Here is a 14,737-nt window from a genome sequence, read left to right on the forward strand (position 1 = left end):
GTGTGTGTGTGTGTGTGTGTGTGTAGAGTATGTACAATTTTTGCTATATTGCTTCATTAGAATATAAGTTTCGTGAGAGCAGGAATCATGCTTTTACCCCTCTGTGTATCTTCAGTGCTTTGCACAGTACCTATGATGCTATTTCAAAAATGTTTGTGATAATCCAATGTTGGAGCTCTGAGAAAACGGGTATGCTGAAGTTAATATAAACATTCTCTGACCTCATGATTCTGCTCCAGAGAATTACCTGAAGTAAATAATCCAACAGGGGAAGGAAAAAAAATGTTTATACATCTATAATTTGTACAAAGATATCCCTTGGCAACATCTTTGTGGGAAAAGTGCTGTTACAACTGGAAACCAGAGAAATGGACCTGGAACTCAAACAGGACCTTCAAAGACCGTAGGAGATAAAGAAGATTACTTGACCTTAGAATGAAAATTAGACTGAATGGGATAAAGGATAGGCAGTACAATACTTGGGAAAAGTCCATTTAGGACTTTCAAATCACATTCAACAGTCACATCAGCAAAGGCTATTTGAGTGCTGGTAAATCTGTCCTAGTCTGGTTGAATATGAAACATATGACAGGATGAGGAATTTGTTGACTGTATATAAATGAAGAACGTGACTAGTAGTTTATTTTTGGTTTGTATTCTCTTTCAATGTACAATGAACAAACTGACAGAAGTTAGGAGAAAGTATACATTCTTATGGATCCTTCCTCCCTTTTTCTCCTTGGATGGTAGTAGTAAAGAAGGAACCCAAAGTCTATCCTGTAGTAACGAGACAGGGCATCCTTGGGCTGGGAGAACAGAACTCATAATTGTGTCACAGCCTCCTCAAATAACACACTGTGTTCCGAAAGAGCCTTCTACTGTTAATGCTACAACTCGAAAGAATGGTCTGTAACAATGAGAATTCAGGTACCCTAAAAGAGTCTTAGGGACAGACAAAATTAACCAGAGTAGCTGACGCTTGTGTAGCACTTCATACATAAGACATCATTCGGTTTTCACAATAGCTCTGGGAGGAAGTACAAATGTTATAATCTCCATTACACAGAAGAGGAAACTAAGGCTGAGAGAGGTCCTATGACTTGCCCACATTCACAGAGCTAGCAAGTAACAGAGGTGGCATTTGAACCCAGGTCTCTACTCCAAGCCCAACTCTTTTCCCACTAGATCAGGTTTTATCTTAGGAAAGCTGGACCTCGTGGCATCCTTCCAATCACCAAGGCAACACCTAGGACAGGCTTTACAATGCAACAAAAGACTAAAAAGGTATATAATTGTTTAACCAGCCCTTCTAGCATCATCTAAGTTTGTTATTTCATCTCAAAAGAAAAATTTCCAATTGGTCCCCACAACAATAGCCTAGACTAATACAAAGATGTAACTCAAGCACCATAGCGACTGATAAGTGTACATGTTGAATAAATGAAAAGGTTACCATAGTTTTTTCTCTTCCTTCTGCAAGTTTCCTCTTTTTATGTATGTGTTTGTTACGATCTATTTCTACATCACCATACACATTTGATACATCCTCAAGAAGAACCAATGGAACTTGACTGGGAGTATTAGGACCTACAAGTAAAAATAAAAGTATTTTTAGAAGTGCTACTTGATTTGCAAGAAGTTTCTATGAGCACAACTCTCACTCTTTTCTGATTCTGCTAATGCTACAGGCATTTATTTATTTATTTTCTTTACACACACTTAGAGACCTTTCAGTGGTGGTACATTAATTAAAAATCAAAACTCCAACATTAATGCAAACCTGAACAAATCACCTATAGTTAAGCCCTGACCCAAAATGAGGACTTCAGTTATACTTTTCATCAACATTATTCCTAAAACCAACTTTCATCTTTACCACTCCGCTGTCACAATGAACACTACTTCAGGACTGCATCAAGTTCTCAGGACAAACCTTGGAAGAGAGATGGCTGTATGCTACTGACATACTGGTATGCATTCTTAAAGAAGACCAGCATTGTAGAGTACACGATTTGATTTTTATACTTTGTGTGAGTTTCAGTGTCAAAATTATTCATGTATCTGCAGAGGTCTTTCATTCGATGCAAAATATCACCAAGGTTTCTGAAAGATGAAAGATAAACAAATGTGCAACAAATGTTTATTAAACTGTCTACTTACGTAGCACGGTGATAAACACTGTGTTTACAAAGACAAAAAGGACAGCAAAGGGGTAAGAACATGATGTCACCTGGTCTAAATATGCTTAATGAGTTTTATAGCTGTTAACAACATAACAGAATAGCTGAAGAAAGTCTCAGATACATACTAAACTACGCTGAAAAAATCTTTGGTAAACAAATACCCTCTTTTATTTTATGTAAAGGCAGATCATATAACTTTGTTTAAAGTAAGGTATACCTCCACACAACAGGCTTTTCAAATCACACCAGCTGTCCTCTATTAAAGAACTGTGACTACAAAGCTACCAGATCAGACACCAAATCCAAGAGGAAAGACCATTCCTTACCGTCTTCCTTTATCCATCTGCCACTCGCATCTCATTCCTATGACAGACAAAATTTTAAACAATCTTTCCCAAGGGTCTACAATCTGGGATGATTTTTCAGTCAGACCATCTATAACATACTTCTGAGAGCTACGCTTGCTCGGGGACATGAGATCAGGTGTATCCTGGGCTCCTGAAAAGTAAAGGGGGAAATATCTGGTGCTTATATTGCATTTTATGGACAGTAAGACTAGTTGGTTTTAAAAATGCCCCTCAGCCCACATGCCACACCCCTCCCATACACACATTCTGTGAGGTAAGCAGGAGGCATTACCTTCATTTGAAAGATTAGGACATGGAGGTCCCGAAGTCTTTGGTCAAGGTCACACACTGGTATAGCTAGGAACAGAATTTTGAGCTGCATTCTATAAAACTTCTGTGCACTAATGTTGTATGACAGCAAGTAGTGTCCAGATCAAGGGAAGTAACAGTCCCACTGTATACGGCAATGATCAGGCAAATCTGCAATACTGTGTTCAGTTCTGAATGCCACATTTTATGAGGAGTGGTTGAAGGAACTGAGAAAATTTAACCTGGAGAAGAGAAGGCTTGGGAAGGGGAAGGTGCCTGAGTGACATAACAGATATCAACACATGGCTACACAGGCCATTGTGTAGAAGAGGAAGTAGTTACTGTGTTACTTAAGAGGGCAGAACTCAGGCTAATGAGCAAAGTTACAGGGAAGCAGGATTCAATTAAAGTTAAGGAAAAACATTCCAACAATTAAAGTTGTTAAAAATGGAGTGAACTGCCCAAAGAGGCAGCAAGCCATCCCTGGAAATGTTTATATGAAAAGACTAGAAAACTAGTCAAAACTGTGGAAGATAAGGTGCCCATGCTGGTAGGAGACTGGACCAGACATCTAAATGAGATATCAACGAACAGTTCCTTCTTACTCTAAAGATTCCATGAAACTCCTAAACCGTTTTCATTTCTTATCTATGTTGTGAAATTTCCCCAACTTTTTCATGAATCCTCTGATCTCTCATCATGGCACTCTATCTGTAAAACACATTTTGGCACTTCAATATATTGCTTTCTGTTAGTTGTTTCTTACATTATCTCTGTCACTGAATCTTTTGATGATCCTATTTCCCTATTCCTCACAAGAACTAGTATCATGCTAGGTACACAGTAAGTATTCAACCTGTATTGCTGCCCTGAATTTACCCAGTTCTCCAGCATCTTTAGAAGATTTTCAATCTTGCTCTAACTGTTCAACTTCTTTTTTTCTACCCACTTTTCCCAAAATGATCAAATAGGGCCATTGGAGAAAAGACTCAGATCAGACTAATCACAATCTGAACCCTAAAGCTTGGACCCAAACCAGCCTGGCTTTGAAGAGAGCACAAGAAAAATGATATGGAATAACAATAAAATCCATGCCAGTCTTCGGTGGCCATTCTTCATGTCACCCAAGTTTGCATCCTCAGAGTCATTCTTGATTCCTCATTGTCCCTAACCCCACATATTCAATCAGTTAACAAATCTTGTCATTTCTTAAGGCCACTATCACCTCTCACCTAGACTACTACAATGGTATTCTAATTGGTTTTCCTGCCTCAGCTCTTGAGAGGCAACATGGTACAGTGGATAGGGCACTGCCCTTGGAATAAGAAAGACTGGAGTTCAAATCCTGCCTCAGACACTTACTAGCTGTGCACCTGGCCAAGTCACTTAACCTCCCTGTGCCTCAGTTTCTTCATCTGTAAAATGAAGGGGTTAGACTTGATGGCCTCTATGGCCTTTTCCAGCCCTAAATCTACAACCCTATCTTAGAGGATCTTTCCTCCACAGTCCATCTTATCCCCAGCTGCCAGAGAGATGTTCCTAAAGCAGAGGCTTGACAATCACTCTCTTGTCCACTAAGCTCTAGTCGCCCCCTATTACCTTTAGGACCAAATACAAACTCCTGTTTGTCATTGGAAGCTGGCACCAGACTTCCCCCAAATGTGACGGGCTGATCGGACCGGCTATCTTGCTGCTGCTCACACAGGACAACCTATCTCCCACAGGTGTGCTTTTGTACTGGCTGTTGCCCCCGCCTAGAATGTACTTCCTCTTCACCTCTTAGGATCTCTAATTCCCTTCCAAGTTCAAATGTCACCTCCTATTGACCCTGCCTCTGTCCTCCAGATGCTAGTTTATCCTTTTGAAATTACCTTATATATTGAAATGTGTACATGGCTCCTCTGATAGAATATAAGCTCCCAAAGGGCAACGGTTATTTTGTTTTTGTCTCTATATTCCCAATGTCTAGTACAGAGCAGATGTTTAATAAGTATTTGTTCACTGATAGGTCAAACAGGAAAGACAGTCTGATTAGAAACATACTTTGTGATTTGTGCCACCTTTCTCCTCCCCCCACCAAAAAGAATAAAGCCTTCCATTATTTTTCTTTAAAAAGCAAAAAACCAAACAAATAAAATCTTTAAAACTTTTAAGCTTATTAGATATAACACCATTACATTAAATTTCTCAAAACATATTCTTCAGTTTTTAACTTGACAATTTCAGGCTAGTTTCACTTACCTTGATGCTGATTTTCTGTCTGGGTAGACCTAGTGACATAATTAATATAAAATTCAGCTGCTTTGTTCAAATACTTATATAATAGGCTGGCAGGTAATCTAACATCAGGGTTATTAATTATTAGAGGAAGGACATCACAAACTGTTGAAAGAAAAAAAAATTGGTTGTTTTTTTTCCCCCTACTAAGAATACCAGCAAAATCTAAGTTCACTGGAAATTTACTAATCCAAGCTTTTCATTAAAAAGAAAACTGTGGCAAGCACTTTCCTGGGCAAGTAAAATATAAAAATTTACTGACAAATGGGTTAATTACATTAAAATTCCATAATACAAATGGTTACATTAATCTGAGTCTCCTGACACACTATTTGGCTTCTATAACATGGCCTTTCCTGCCCACCAACCTTCTGGATGTTTCTTGGCTTGAAATAAGGAAACTGCTCTTACCAAATAATTTTCTAAAGCAGTTGACAGGGGATTCTTGTTCATCAATATTTTCAGCTTCCAACAATGTTTCCCCAAGGCCAACCTGTTTTAAAATGCAAATAAATGTAAATTCAAATGCAGACTGGAGTAAGGTTTGATAAGTTAAGAGTCTATAAAGGAAACAGAATAACATTTTGTCTTGATATACTTATATTCCCTATTAAAAGATGAATTTTTTTTTTTGTAAAGCAAGCATCCTCATTTTACATCTTAGAGAAACAAAATGAGACGTCCATGGCAAAGCCAGGAATAAAATCTCAAACAGATCATCAGACCATTCTGCTTCTATTACTTGTTTCTATTAGCTGGGAAAACTGAGAAACTGGTACCATTACTACAAAACTAATGGAAAGCATCAGACATGGAGTTTGGAGAGCATTATAAGTGCATAGAAGTACACAGAGAAGGGAAACTCTCCTCTGTACAGGACAAGTAACAGTACCAGCACTTGTTCTTACAGCCACAAAAGTCAAGGCTGAAGAGCTCTGAAAGGCAAGCCCTGAAGACACTGGGACAAAAGGAATGCCTTTAAAATTATGAAGACACCTGTGTATTTCTGATGCTCCCAATAAATGTTATAAGAGCTTCAAGTTGAAGGGGCCCTTAAAAGCAACCTTGCCCACTGAGTATGTAAAACTAAAGGTTACACATTTTAACAAAGCACCAGATCGTGGCACTGGTGAAAAAAAGTAACGTGCTGCAGAATAGGAAAAGCTAAAATCAAAGAAAGACTGGAGGGGGTAACAGAATAGGCCAATCTGGTCAGCAAGCCAGAAAACAGGCTAAGGGAAGAACAGAACTGACCTACTAAAGAACGACTGGTAAAGTGAGACAGAAGGAAAGCAACATGGCCAAAGACAGGATTGAGCCAGAAACAAACTGGGGCTGTTGAAACCTAATTGTTAGCCCATTCGCAAAACACACCAAAATTAAGGATTTATACATTGTTTAGGCCCGAGGAACAAAAATTTATATAACCACTGCTTGCTGAGCATGTATTATTATCATAGTTCAGTCACTGTTTCCTTAGCATGATAAGGCAAAGTTTAATATCTTACAATCAATATGGCAAATTTCTAAGGATTCTCAGTTGAAAATCTAAACTATTACTATTTACCAAACTGTTTTTATAGGTAAAAGTCAACACAGAAAATATTTTAAACTACTTGGTTGGCTATCAGTTTCACCTCCACTCTGATCTAAGAAAAACAATTATCAGTTGAATGGGAACACTTATTAAGGTACTACTGTGTCAAATCTTCTCTTACCCCATGTTGTACAACTGTTTCAGGGAAACGCCTCAAAAGCAGAAGTAACATTTCTGCTCGCTCCAATGTATTAAAGCATTGTTCTGTGGCCTTTAGTAACATCTCACATTGTACCCGACCAGGAAGTGTTTCAAATAGACCTGTACAAAATAAAATTTTCTTTTATTTATTTTTGGAAAATGAGAAGAGAGAGGCAAAAGAGTAAGATTAATGGTCAGACCAGCCAACACAAAATGGAATATTCTGTTGTGTTAGTTTTTATTATTTCTTGCCAATAGCAGCCTAAAGATGGAAATTCTGTATTACTGGGATCACAACTGGTGCTGTCAAACTGATTTTCCTTAAATGCAGGTCTGACCATGTCATCCATTCCCCCACCCCCAGTCACCATCCTGTGCAAACTCCAGTAACTCCCTAACAGATCTGAGATCAAATATAAAAATCATCTAGCATCTAAAGCCTTTCATAACCTTCCCCTACGCTCCCCCTCACCTTTCCAGTGTTCTTATCCTTTAATTTCACTCACATACTCTTACAGACACCAGGGACTCTGGCTTCCTTGTTCTTGGAATGAGACATATCATCTACTGAACCCCAAGTTTTTTCCCTGGCTGTTCCTCATGCATCCTCCTCATCTCCACCTCCTGGTTTTCCTGGCTTCCTTTAAGTGGCAACTAAAATACTATCTTCTACAGGAAGCCTTTCCTATCCTTCCTAATTTTAATGGCTTTCTTCTATTGATTACTTCTTATTTATCAGGCACATAGCTTATTTGTATGTAGTTGTTTGCTTACTGTCTCCCTTCATTAGATTGTGAGTTCCTCCAAGGTAGCTATTGTTTTTCGCCCTTCTTTGTCTCCCCTGTTTATGCCTCACTTAGCATAGTGCTTGGCGCACAGTGGTGGAATAAGGCAGATCACCTCGCTTTTTTTTTTCCATGAGGACTTAAAATCATTAATGTTCTTTTATTGGACATCCATAGGTTTCCTTCCTCTGGGTGAAATACACAAACAAAACAAAAATAATCTCCATCTTTTTTCCTCTATATTTCAACTACATTTACAAGAAATCTGGCATCAGACAGTCTTTTTTTCTTTTCACTTTAAACGTGACACTATATAGAAAATTCTTAAGAAACAGCCTTCATTCCTTAAGCATTTGAGTAGTAGCCTATTTTAACTTACAATATTTCTTTAGGAATAATGATAAAATCATCTCTCCAAGGATGCTAAGGGGCTTCAAGAAAATGCTCATGAGATTGTCTGACAACATCTAAACAAATTTAGATGCCAAGAACAATGCCTATAGTTAGGAACAAGAGTCAAAAACATTAATTTTTATTGCTAAGAAAATCTGAGGCTCAGGAAAGTTTGCTTTGTAATATGCAAGATTGTCACACTTTACCTCTTAAAAATTGAGTTTGTTTATCCTGGGAATCATTCCTTAATGCAGAAGTGATGACACTTATTTCTCTCCATACCACTGGTTGGTCTGGGAAATTCACAAACCTTAAAATAAAGAACGCTTTGAAAATAAAATACACATATACAGATATCCCAAAAGTCTTGAGTAGTTTTAAGTTTTAATAACTCCAGAAATATAAATGTTATAAACTTATAAAAAACATCATTTGAATTTTTTTTGTTTGTTTATTTTTAGGCAATTGGCGTTAAGTGACTTGCCCAGGGTCACATAGCTAGTAAGTGTCAAGTGTCTGAGGGTGGATTTGAACTCAGGTCCTCCTGACTTCAGGGCCAGTGCTCTATCCATTGTGCCACCTAGCTGCCCCTGTGTTGTTTTTAAGAAACTACCCTCCTAAACAATAAACCCTAGTGATCTGGATAAGCCTGCAGATAATCCTTGCACTCCCAGTTCCATACCCAGATACAAAGCCTCACATAGAAATTCAGTGAGGAAAATATGTTGAGTTAAACAGGGTTAAGAGATGTCTTCACTCACATGTCATACAGCAGCCTTCCAGCTGAAGCTGTCCGCTCTGCATTCCGTTCAATGATATACATCTCATACTGAAACAAAGACCATTCACATTTGGCATTATCCACTGTTTCTGGGCCAGCAATAGCTAATTTCTAACTTTGTTTGCTTCATTCCTAATCCAACTCCTAGTGTAAACTATCACCACCAGTTAACATTTATTGAGCACTCATGACATTTTATGTCAAAATATAAATATCGAGAGATTTTTTTCTGTAGTGATAATGGATTTAACAAAAAACTATATGTAGTTAAAAACAAATAGAACGTATGATGGGGTCTGCCGCCCCTTTAGCCTTGCCATTCACTGCAGGGGTTCAGCAATGTTACATATTGTAAAAGCAGAAAAGGGGGCAGAGAGAAAGGTAGGGAGCAGGATTCAATTTCAATTTAAAATGCCTGCTGTATGCTAAGCACCAGAGATTCAAAGACAAAAATGAAAAATAGTCCCCTGTCCTCAGGGAGCTTACATTTTACAGGGAGAAATAATATATAAATTGATAAGACGACAATATTATATAGACTTAGAACTGGAAAGGACCTTAGAGTTCATCTAATTCAATTTATTCCTTTACAGATGAAGAAACTGAGGCTCAGAAAGAAATAACTTGCCTAAAGTTCCACAGGTAATCTGGGACAAAGTCAGGACCTAACAATTTGGGGAAGGAGAGAACACCAGTACCTAAAATAGAAGACGACAGCTAGAGAAGAAAACTAAAGAAAGGAGAGGATATGAAAAAGAAGTGCATAAAGAGTCACAGAACGCCACTAGGAATTACTTCAGATACTTCTGTTGTAATAATAATGATAATAACAACAATAACTAGAATTTATATAGCTCAGTACTTTACCATAACCCTAGAAGGAAGGTGTTATTATTACCCCCCTTTAATAATGATGATAACATAAAATAACTGCCATTTATACGGTGCCTTAGCACCGTAAGCAAAGCACTTTACAAACACTATCTCATTTCATCCTTGAAACACCCCTATAGATACTATTATTATTATTATTCCTACATTCCTATTTACAGATGAAGAAACGGAGGCTGAGAGAAGTTAAGTGACTTGCCCAAGGCCACAGAACTAAGGAGTGTCTGAAGCAGGATTTGAATTGAGGTCTTCCTGACTCCAATGAGCCACTCAGTTGCCTCCTAAAAGCAAGTTCAAGGACTACAGATTAAGAACCCCTGCTCTAGAACCTGACACCTTCACCTAGCTTGGTTCTGGGCACAGTATACACACACACATATATTCTCTCTCTGTGTATGTGTGTCTGTCTGTCTGTCTGTCTGCATATACACTCACACACACATATACACACACTAGATACACACGCTCATTATAATGTTATGTATACACACACTATAATATACACATACACTATATAGACACTATATTAACAAACACCATATACACACATACTTGCACTACACATACATGCACACTATCCACACTCACTACCTACATATACCTATATACTCTAGATATGTACACACGCTACATATATATATATACACACACTCTCTATAGACATATATATGCACACACACGCACACTATTCACACACTACCTACACATGCGCCCTAGATTTGTACACACACGCTCTCTCATATATATATATATATATACACACACACACACATACACCCTCTCTCTATACATACATACACGCACACGCGCGTGCCGTACGCACACACACACACCACAAACACACAGCGCTCCCCACCCCCACACGTGCGCACGCGGGGACGCCAGCGACAGCCCCACAGCCGCCCCGACACACGCAAGCGCGCGCCCCCACCACGCACGTCCGGTCTCCTAAACACAAGCACGCGCGCGCACGCCGGGCCCTGACCTGGATATTGAAGTCGGCCGGGTAGAGGCTGCGCGCGGTGATGAGCCAGGCCTTGGCCGCCCACAGGTCTTGTTGCACCAGTTCCCGGGCTCGCTGCACCAGGAACTCACAGTCCCCTAGGGACGACATGACACTGGAGCAAGCGAGTCCCTTGGACTCGCTGCCCGACCCTCCGACCCCGGGACCCGAACCCGTGGAAAGCCTACTACGCATGTCCAAAGCCGCGCCATCGCCTCCAGAGGCTGGCTCCATTTTTCCGGATTTTATCAGCAGCTTTTTAGCCCTGCCCCAGGCCGCCCTTTCTTTGCGTTCCTTTTCCTAAGCGGTTCTATTTTAGTGGCGGACCCAGCCACCACTAAACTATGGAGAAGTGGATTTAATCTCCCGTTCGACCCCGGTCCTTCCCAACAGGCATGCGCAGAGGAAAGGAAGTCTATTGGTTCTTTCCTCTGGTCTGGTTGTCCCTCCAATCCCTCTCTTCTTTCTTTTGTTGTGAGCCCTTGAGAGGGGAGGAGCGGTGATCCCAGAGTCCGGTCGCGAGAAGCTAGATCCTGGGCCTGGGGCGGGGGAGGAGCGAGCGAAAAGAGCCTGCGCCAGGACGGTCTTATTGCGCATGCGTCAGGTGCAGGGGGCGGGGATTTGGCTTTTGGCGGTTGGAGCGTGAGAAAGGGGAGAGGCGGGGCTGGGGTGTGAAGGGCTGCCTGACCACGTGGGTGCTTTGGGCAGGAAAAGAACGGAAAAGGGCGGTAGTCGGGACTTCTCTGGGGGGTCGGACCTGGGGATGTCGCTCCTCAGCCTGAAATATCCTTCCCAACGTCATGTAAAATAGTAAGAGAGCTCAGGCCAAAAGAGGATAGTAATTATCGTCATAATAATTGGAACGCATGTGTTCTCCAAAGTTCTTTCCCTACAGTAACCTTAAAAGGTGATTTATTTTTTTGTCCTGAGTTGGGATTTTTGTCGTGTGAGAAAATGCCCGGGTGGAAACTGCCTCACCCGGTGTAAATTGAATATTTCATCTGGAGTCTAGAGCGTCTAGAGAATTCCCCAGGCCACTGGAGGTTAAGGGTATGGCCCGTGGCCAGACACCTGATTTGTCTCAGGGAAGACTTGAACTCCCCTCTTCCTGACTCCGAGGAACCTAAGCTGCCTCCTCCAAGGTGAATAACGACTCTTCCCATTTTACAGATGAGAATACAGACTCACAGGCCAGTGACTTAGTGCAGCATCGAACAACCACCTCCCTTCAGGAAGTTTACGGTGTGATAGGATATGACCCATCGTGGAGTTAGTAATGCTATTAATAGTTAATATTGCTTTTGTGGACAACCTCTAAATTTGTAACGCTTGAATTTGATGTCTTGTAGACATCTCAAGCTCAGTGGATCCAGAATTAAAGTCATTGTTTTTTCCATTAAACCTTCCCCTCTTCCAAACATCCCTGTTTCTTTTGAAGAAAAATTCTTTCAAAAAAGAAATACCATTCTTGCATTGTGTCAGGTTCCTAATCTTATCATTATCCTCTATTTTTCACAACCCCTCACCCCATATATCAATCAGTTTGCAAATCTTCCCCTTTTCAACAACATCATTATTCTCTTCTGACCCCCTTGTCACCACGAACAGGGCCACTATCTTCAGTTCAGGCTTGATGAGCTGTCCTCTAGATTATTGCAAAAACCTCCTAATTAGTCTCCTTGCCTTGTGTCTAACCACTCCATTCCTTCTAAATAGCAAGGCTTCATAAATGCTTGTTGGCACACTAAACCTCTTCTCTGATGGTGGCTAGGTGACTGAATTTACCTGGATTTTCTAGGACAATATCAGTAGACTACAAGCTCTGCCAGGGCTTTCCAAGGTGATAAGGTTTCTAATAAGTGAATAAGAACCTGTCCCTCATCAAAAGACCAGCCTAAATTAGGTCAGTAGCTAGGATTTGAACTCAGAACAATCATGTATTAAGTACCTACTCTATGCCAGGCAATACAAATAAAAATGAAATTACCCCCAAAGAGCTTATGTACTAATGGATGAGACAGGAACATATAAAAATATATACAGTATAAATATAAAGCTAATAAATAAAAATATATGCTAAGTAGTTGGGGGGGTCAGATTCTAAGAGGCAGTATGGCATAACAATAATTAAGCTGGCTTCTGAGACACAAAGATCTGGGTTCAACTTCTGTCACTGATACATGCTAGCTTTGTTACCCTAGACAAGTCACTAAACCTTGAGTAATTCTCTTAGACCAAACAAATTACTGAACAGCTGTCATCCGTATTAGCAGAGAAATGTTTCTCACCTGACTGAGGAATCTATTCCTAGAGTTTAGAAATATGTTCTCATTTTTGATCCTCAGAACAACCTGGCTAGTACCTAGTAGCTAGTACCCTCCTTTGCAGCTATACCTCACATTCAAGCTGTTGTTCAGTCGTTTCAGTCATGTCCAACTCTTTGTGACCCCACTTGGGGTTTTCTTAGCAAAGATACTGGAGCAGTTTGCCATTTCCTTCCCCAAATGAGGAAACTGAGACAAACAGGGTTAAGTGACTTGCCCAGGGTCACACAGCTAGTAAGTGTCTAAGGCCAGATGTGAACTTGGGTCTTCCTGACTCCTCTATGCCATCTAGCAACACTTTACTTCATTTACAAGTATGAAGTCACATCTAGTAAGTGGCAGAAACAGAACTTGAACCCAATTACAAATATACTATTCTTAACTAGGGCAAGTCATTTAACTTCTTTGAGCCTCAGTTTCTTCATTTCCAAAATGGACATAATATCTATAGGGCCAATCTCATGGGGTTGTTATCATGCTTAAAAGATATCTTTGATTTAAATCGGAGGGACCTTAGAGTTCATGATGTGCATAGAGCACTTTGTGAGGATGTATAGGTATAAAGACAACCTGTGAATTCGCTAGTGTAGGGAACTTTTGGTGAAGAAACTCACTCTACCAATGGACGGTGAATGCCTGCAATTTATAGCAATGTGTTAATGACATTTTCTCCACAGCTGCCATCATAACACCTTATGTTTGTTTAGTGTTTATAGTCTGCAAAATGCTAGTAGAAAGATTATTTTACTTGATTCTCATGATAACCCTTCAAGAAGGAAGCATAATTATTATCCCCATTTTATAGATTAAACAGACTGAGATTAAATCATCTGGGGTCACAGAGCTATTAGGTGGTAGGCCCAATACTTGAACATAGGTCTTCTAACTCCAATGTTAATCTATCTTGTGTTTTATGATGGTTTTAACTTTTTCAAAGTACCATCACGTATTTCACTTTGTCCTTTCCGGCAATGATAAAGGAGATGGCTAGATAGTCACTGAGAAGAGGCCTGCTTCTTTCTTGGGAATGGAATCACAAGGATCCAACTCTAGAACTTCGCTCTTATGAGAAGGCAAGGATTCACCGACAATGTCACCGGATTTAGTGTTGACTCAGAGATCATCAGGTTAGCACTTGTTGGTCCCATGATCTGCATTTAAAATTTTTAAAAATAGTTTGATGTTGTATTTGTTCAGCTCCAATTGTATGAATTCAGTTATGTAAGACTTTAAATTAAAATTCTATTTAAGATAAATATGAGTAAAATTCCCTCATTGTTAATATCTTTTCATGTAAAACCAAAAAAATTAAAGTAATCAAAAGTTGTTATAATTTAGGGAAAAAATTGAGCCACCTAAAAACTTTTATAGAGTTTGAGTCGAGATTAATTCAATCAACGGGACTAATAATACTTTTACTACTACCTCCCAGGCATATCATAAGGATCTGAGACAATGTATATAAAGCATTTTATAAATATCATATGTCTACAAACTGTAAATGTTATTAGGCTATCATGTGATGGTTTCATGATCTCATCATTGTGGGCTTTTTCTAGTTGCAAAGATACCAGCCACCAGTACCTTTTCATGTTGGGGCAATTCTTGTCCATTTCTGTCTATAAATACTCAATGGAAGATTTACCCAATGTTCCAGAGATCTTCCTTTGGTCTTTTCTGACTATTCTTTCTCAGTTTCCTTTGCT

At 39.7% G+C, this 14,737-nt stretch overlaps 1 protein-coding gene across 8 annotated transcripts in view; it reads right to left on the reverse strand.

Annotated features, from left to right (window-relative positions):
- INTS10 (integrator complex subunit 10) overlaps nucleotides 1-11,264 on the reverse strand; it is a 48,999-nt gene extending 37,735 nt beyond the window's left edge. For 3 of the 8 annotated variants that reach the window (XR_002321170.2, XM_020969550.2, XM_020969549.2), the window contains exons 1-9: nucleotides 10,690-11,263; nucleotides 8,794-8,861; nucleotides 8,239-8,342; nucleotides 6,835-6,974; nucleotides 5,528-5,609; nucleotides 5,081-5,221; nucleotides 2,510-2,681; nucleotides 1,934-2,103; nucleotides 1,454-1,587 (exon numbers count right to left, since the gene is read on the reverse strand). Coding sequence is in view for 7 of the 8 variants with exons in the window: in XM_020969550.2 (XP_020825209.1) it covers nucleotides 1,454-1,587; nucleotides 1,934-2,103; nucleotides 2,510-2,681; nucleotides 5,081-5,221; nucleotides 5,528-5,609; nucleotides 6,835-6,974; nucleotides 8,239-8,342; nucleotides 8,794-8,861; nucleotides 10,690-10,941 (1,263 nt within the window). In the remaining variant the exon portion in view is untranslated. Of the gene's footprint in view, nucleotides 1-1,453; nucleotides 1,588-1,933; nucleotides 2,104-2,509; nucleotides 2,682-5,080; nucleotides 5,222-5,527; nucleotides 5,610-6,834; nucleotides 6,975-8,238; nucleotides 8,343-8,793; nucleotides 8,862-9,441; nucleotides 10,598-10,689 lie in introns of those variants that run through there. The other 5 variants (XM_020969553.2, XM_020969551.2, XM_078149611.1 and 2 more) reach the window with 3 other exon arrangements.
- Nucleotides 11,265-14,737: the final 3,473 nt, after the last annotated feature.

This window comes from Phascolarctos cinereus, unplaced genomic scaffold (assembly GCF_003287225.1).
Source record: "Phascolarctos cinereus isolate Bilbo 61053 unplaced genomic scaffold, phaCin_HiC Scaffold_2;HRSCAF=192, whole genome shotgun sequence".
NCBI lineage: Eukaryota > Metazoa > Chordata > Mammalia > Diprotodontia > Phascolarctidae > Phascolarctos > Phascolarctos cinereus.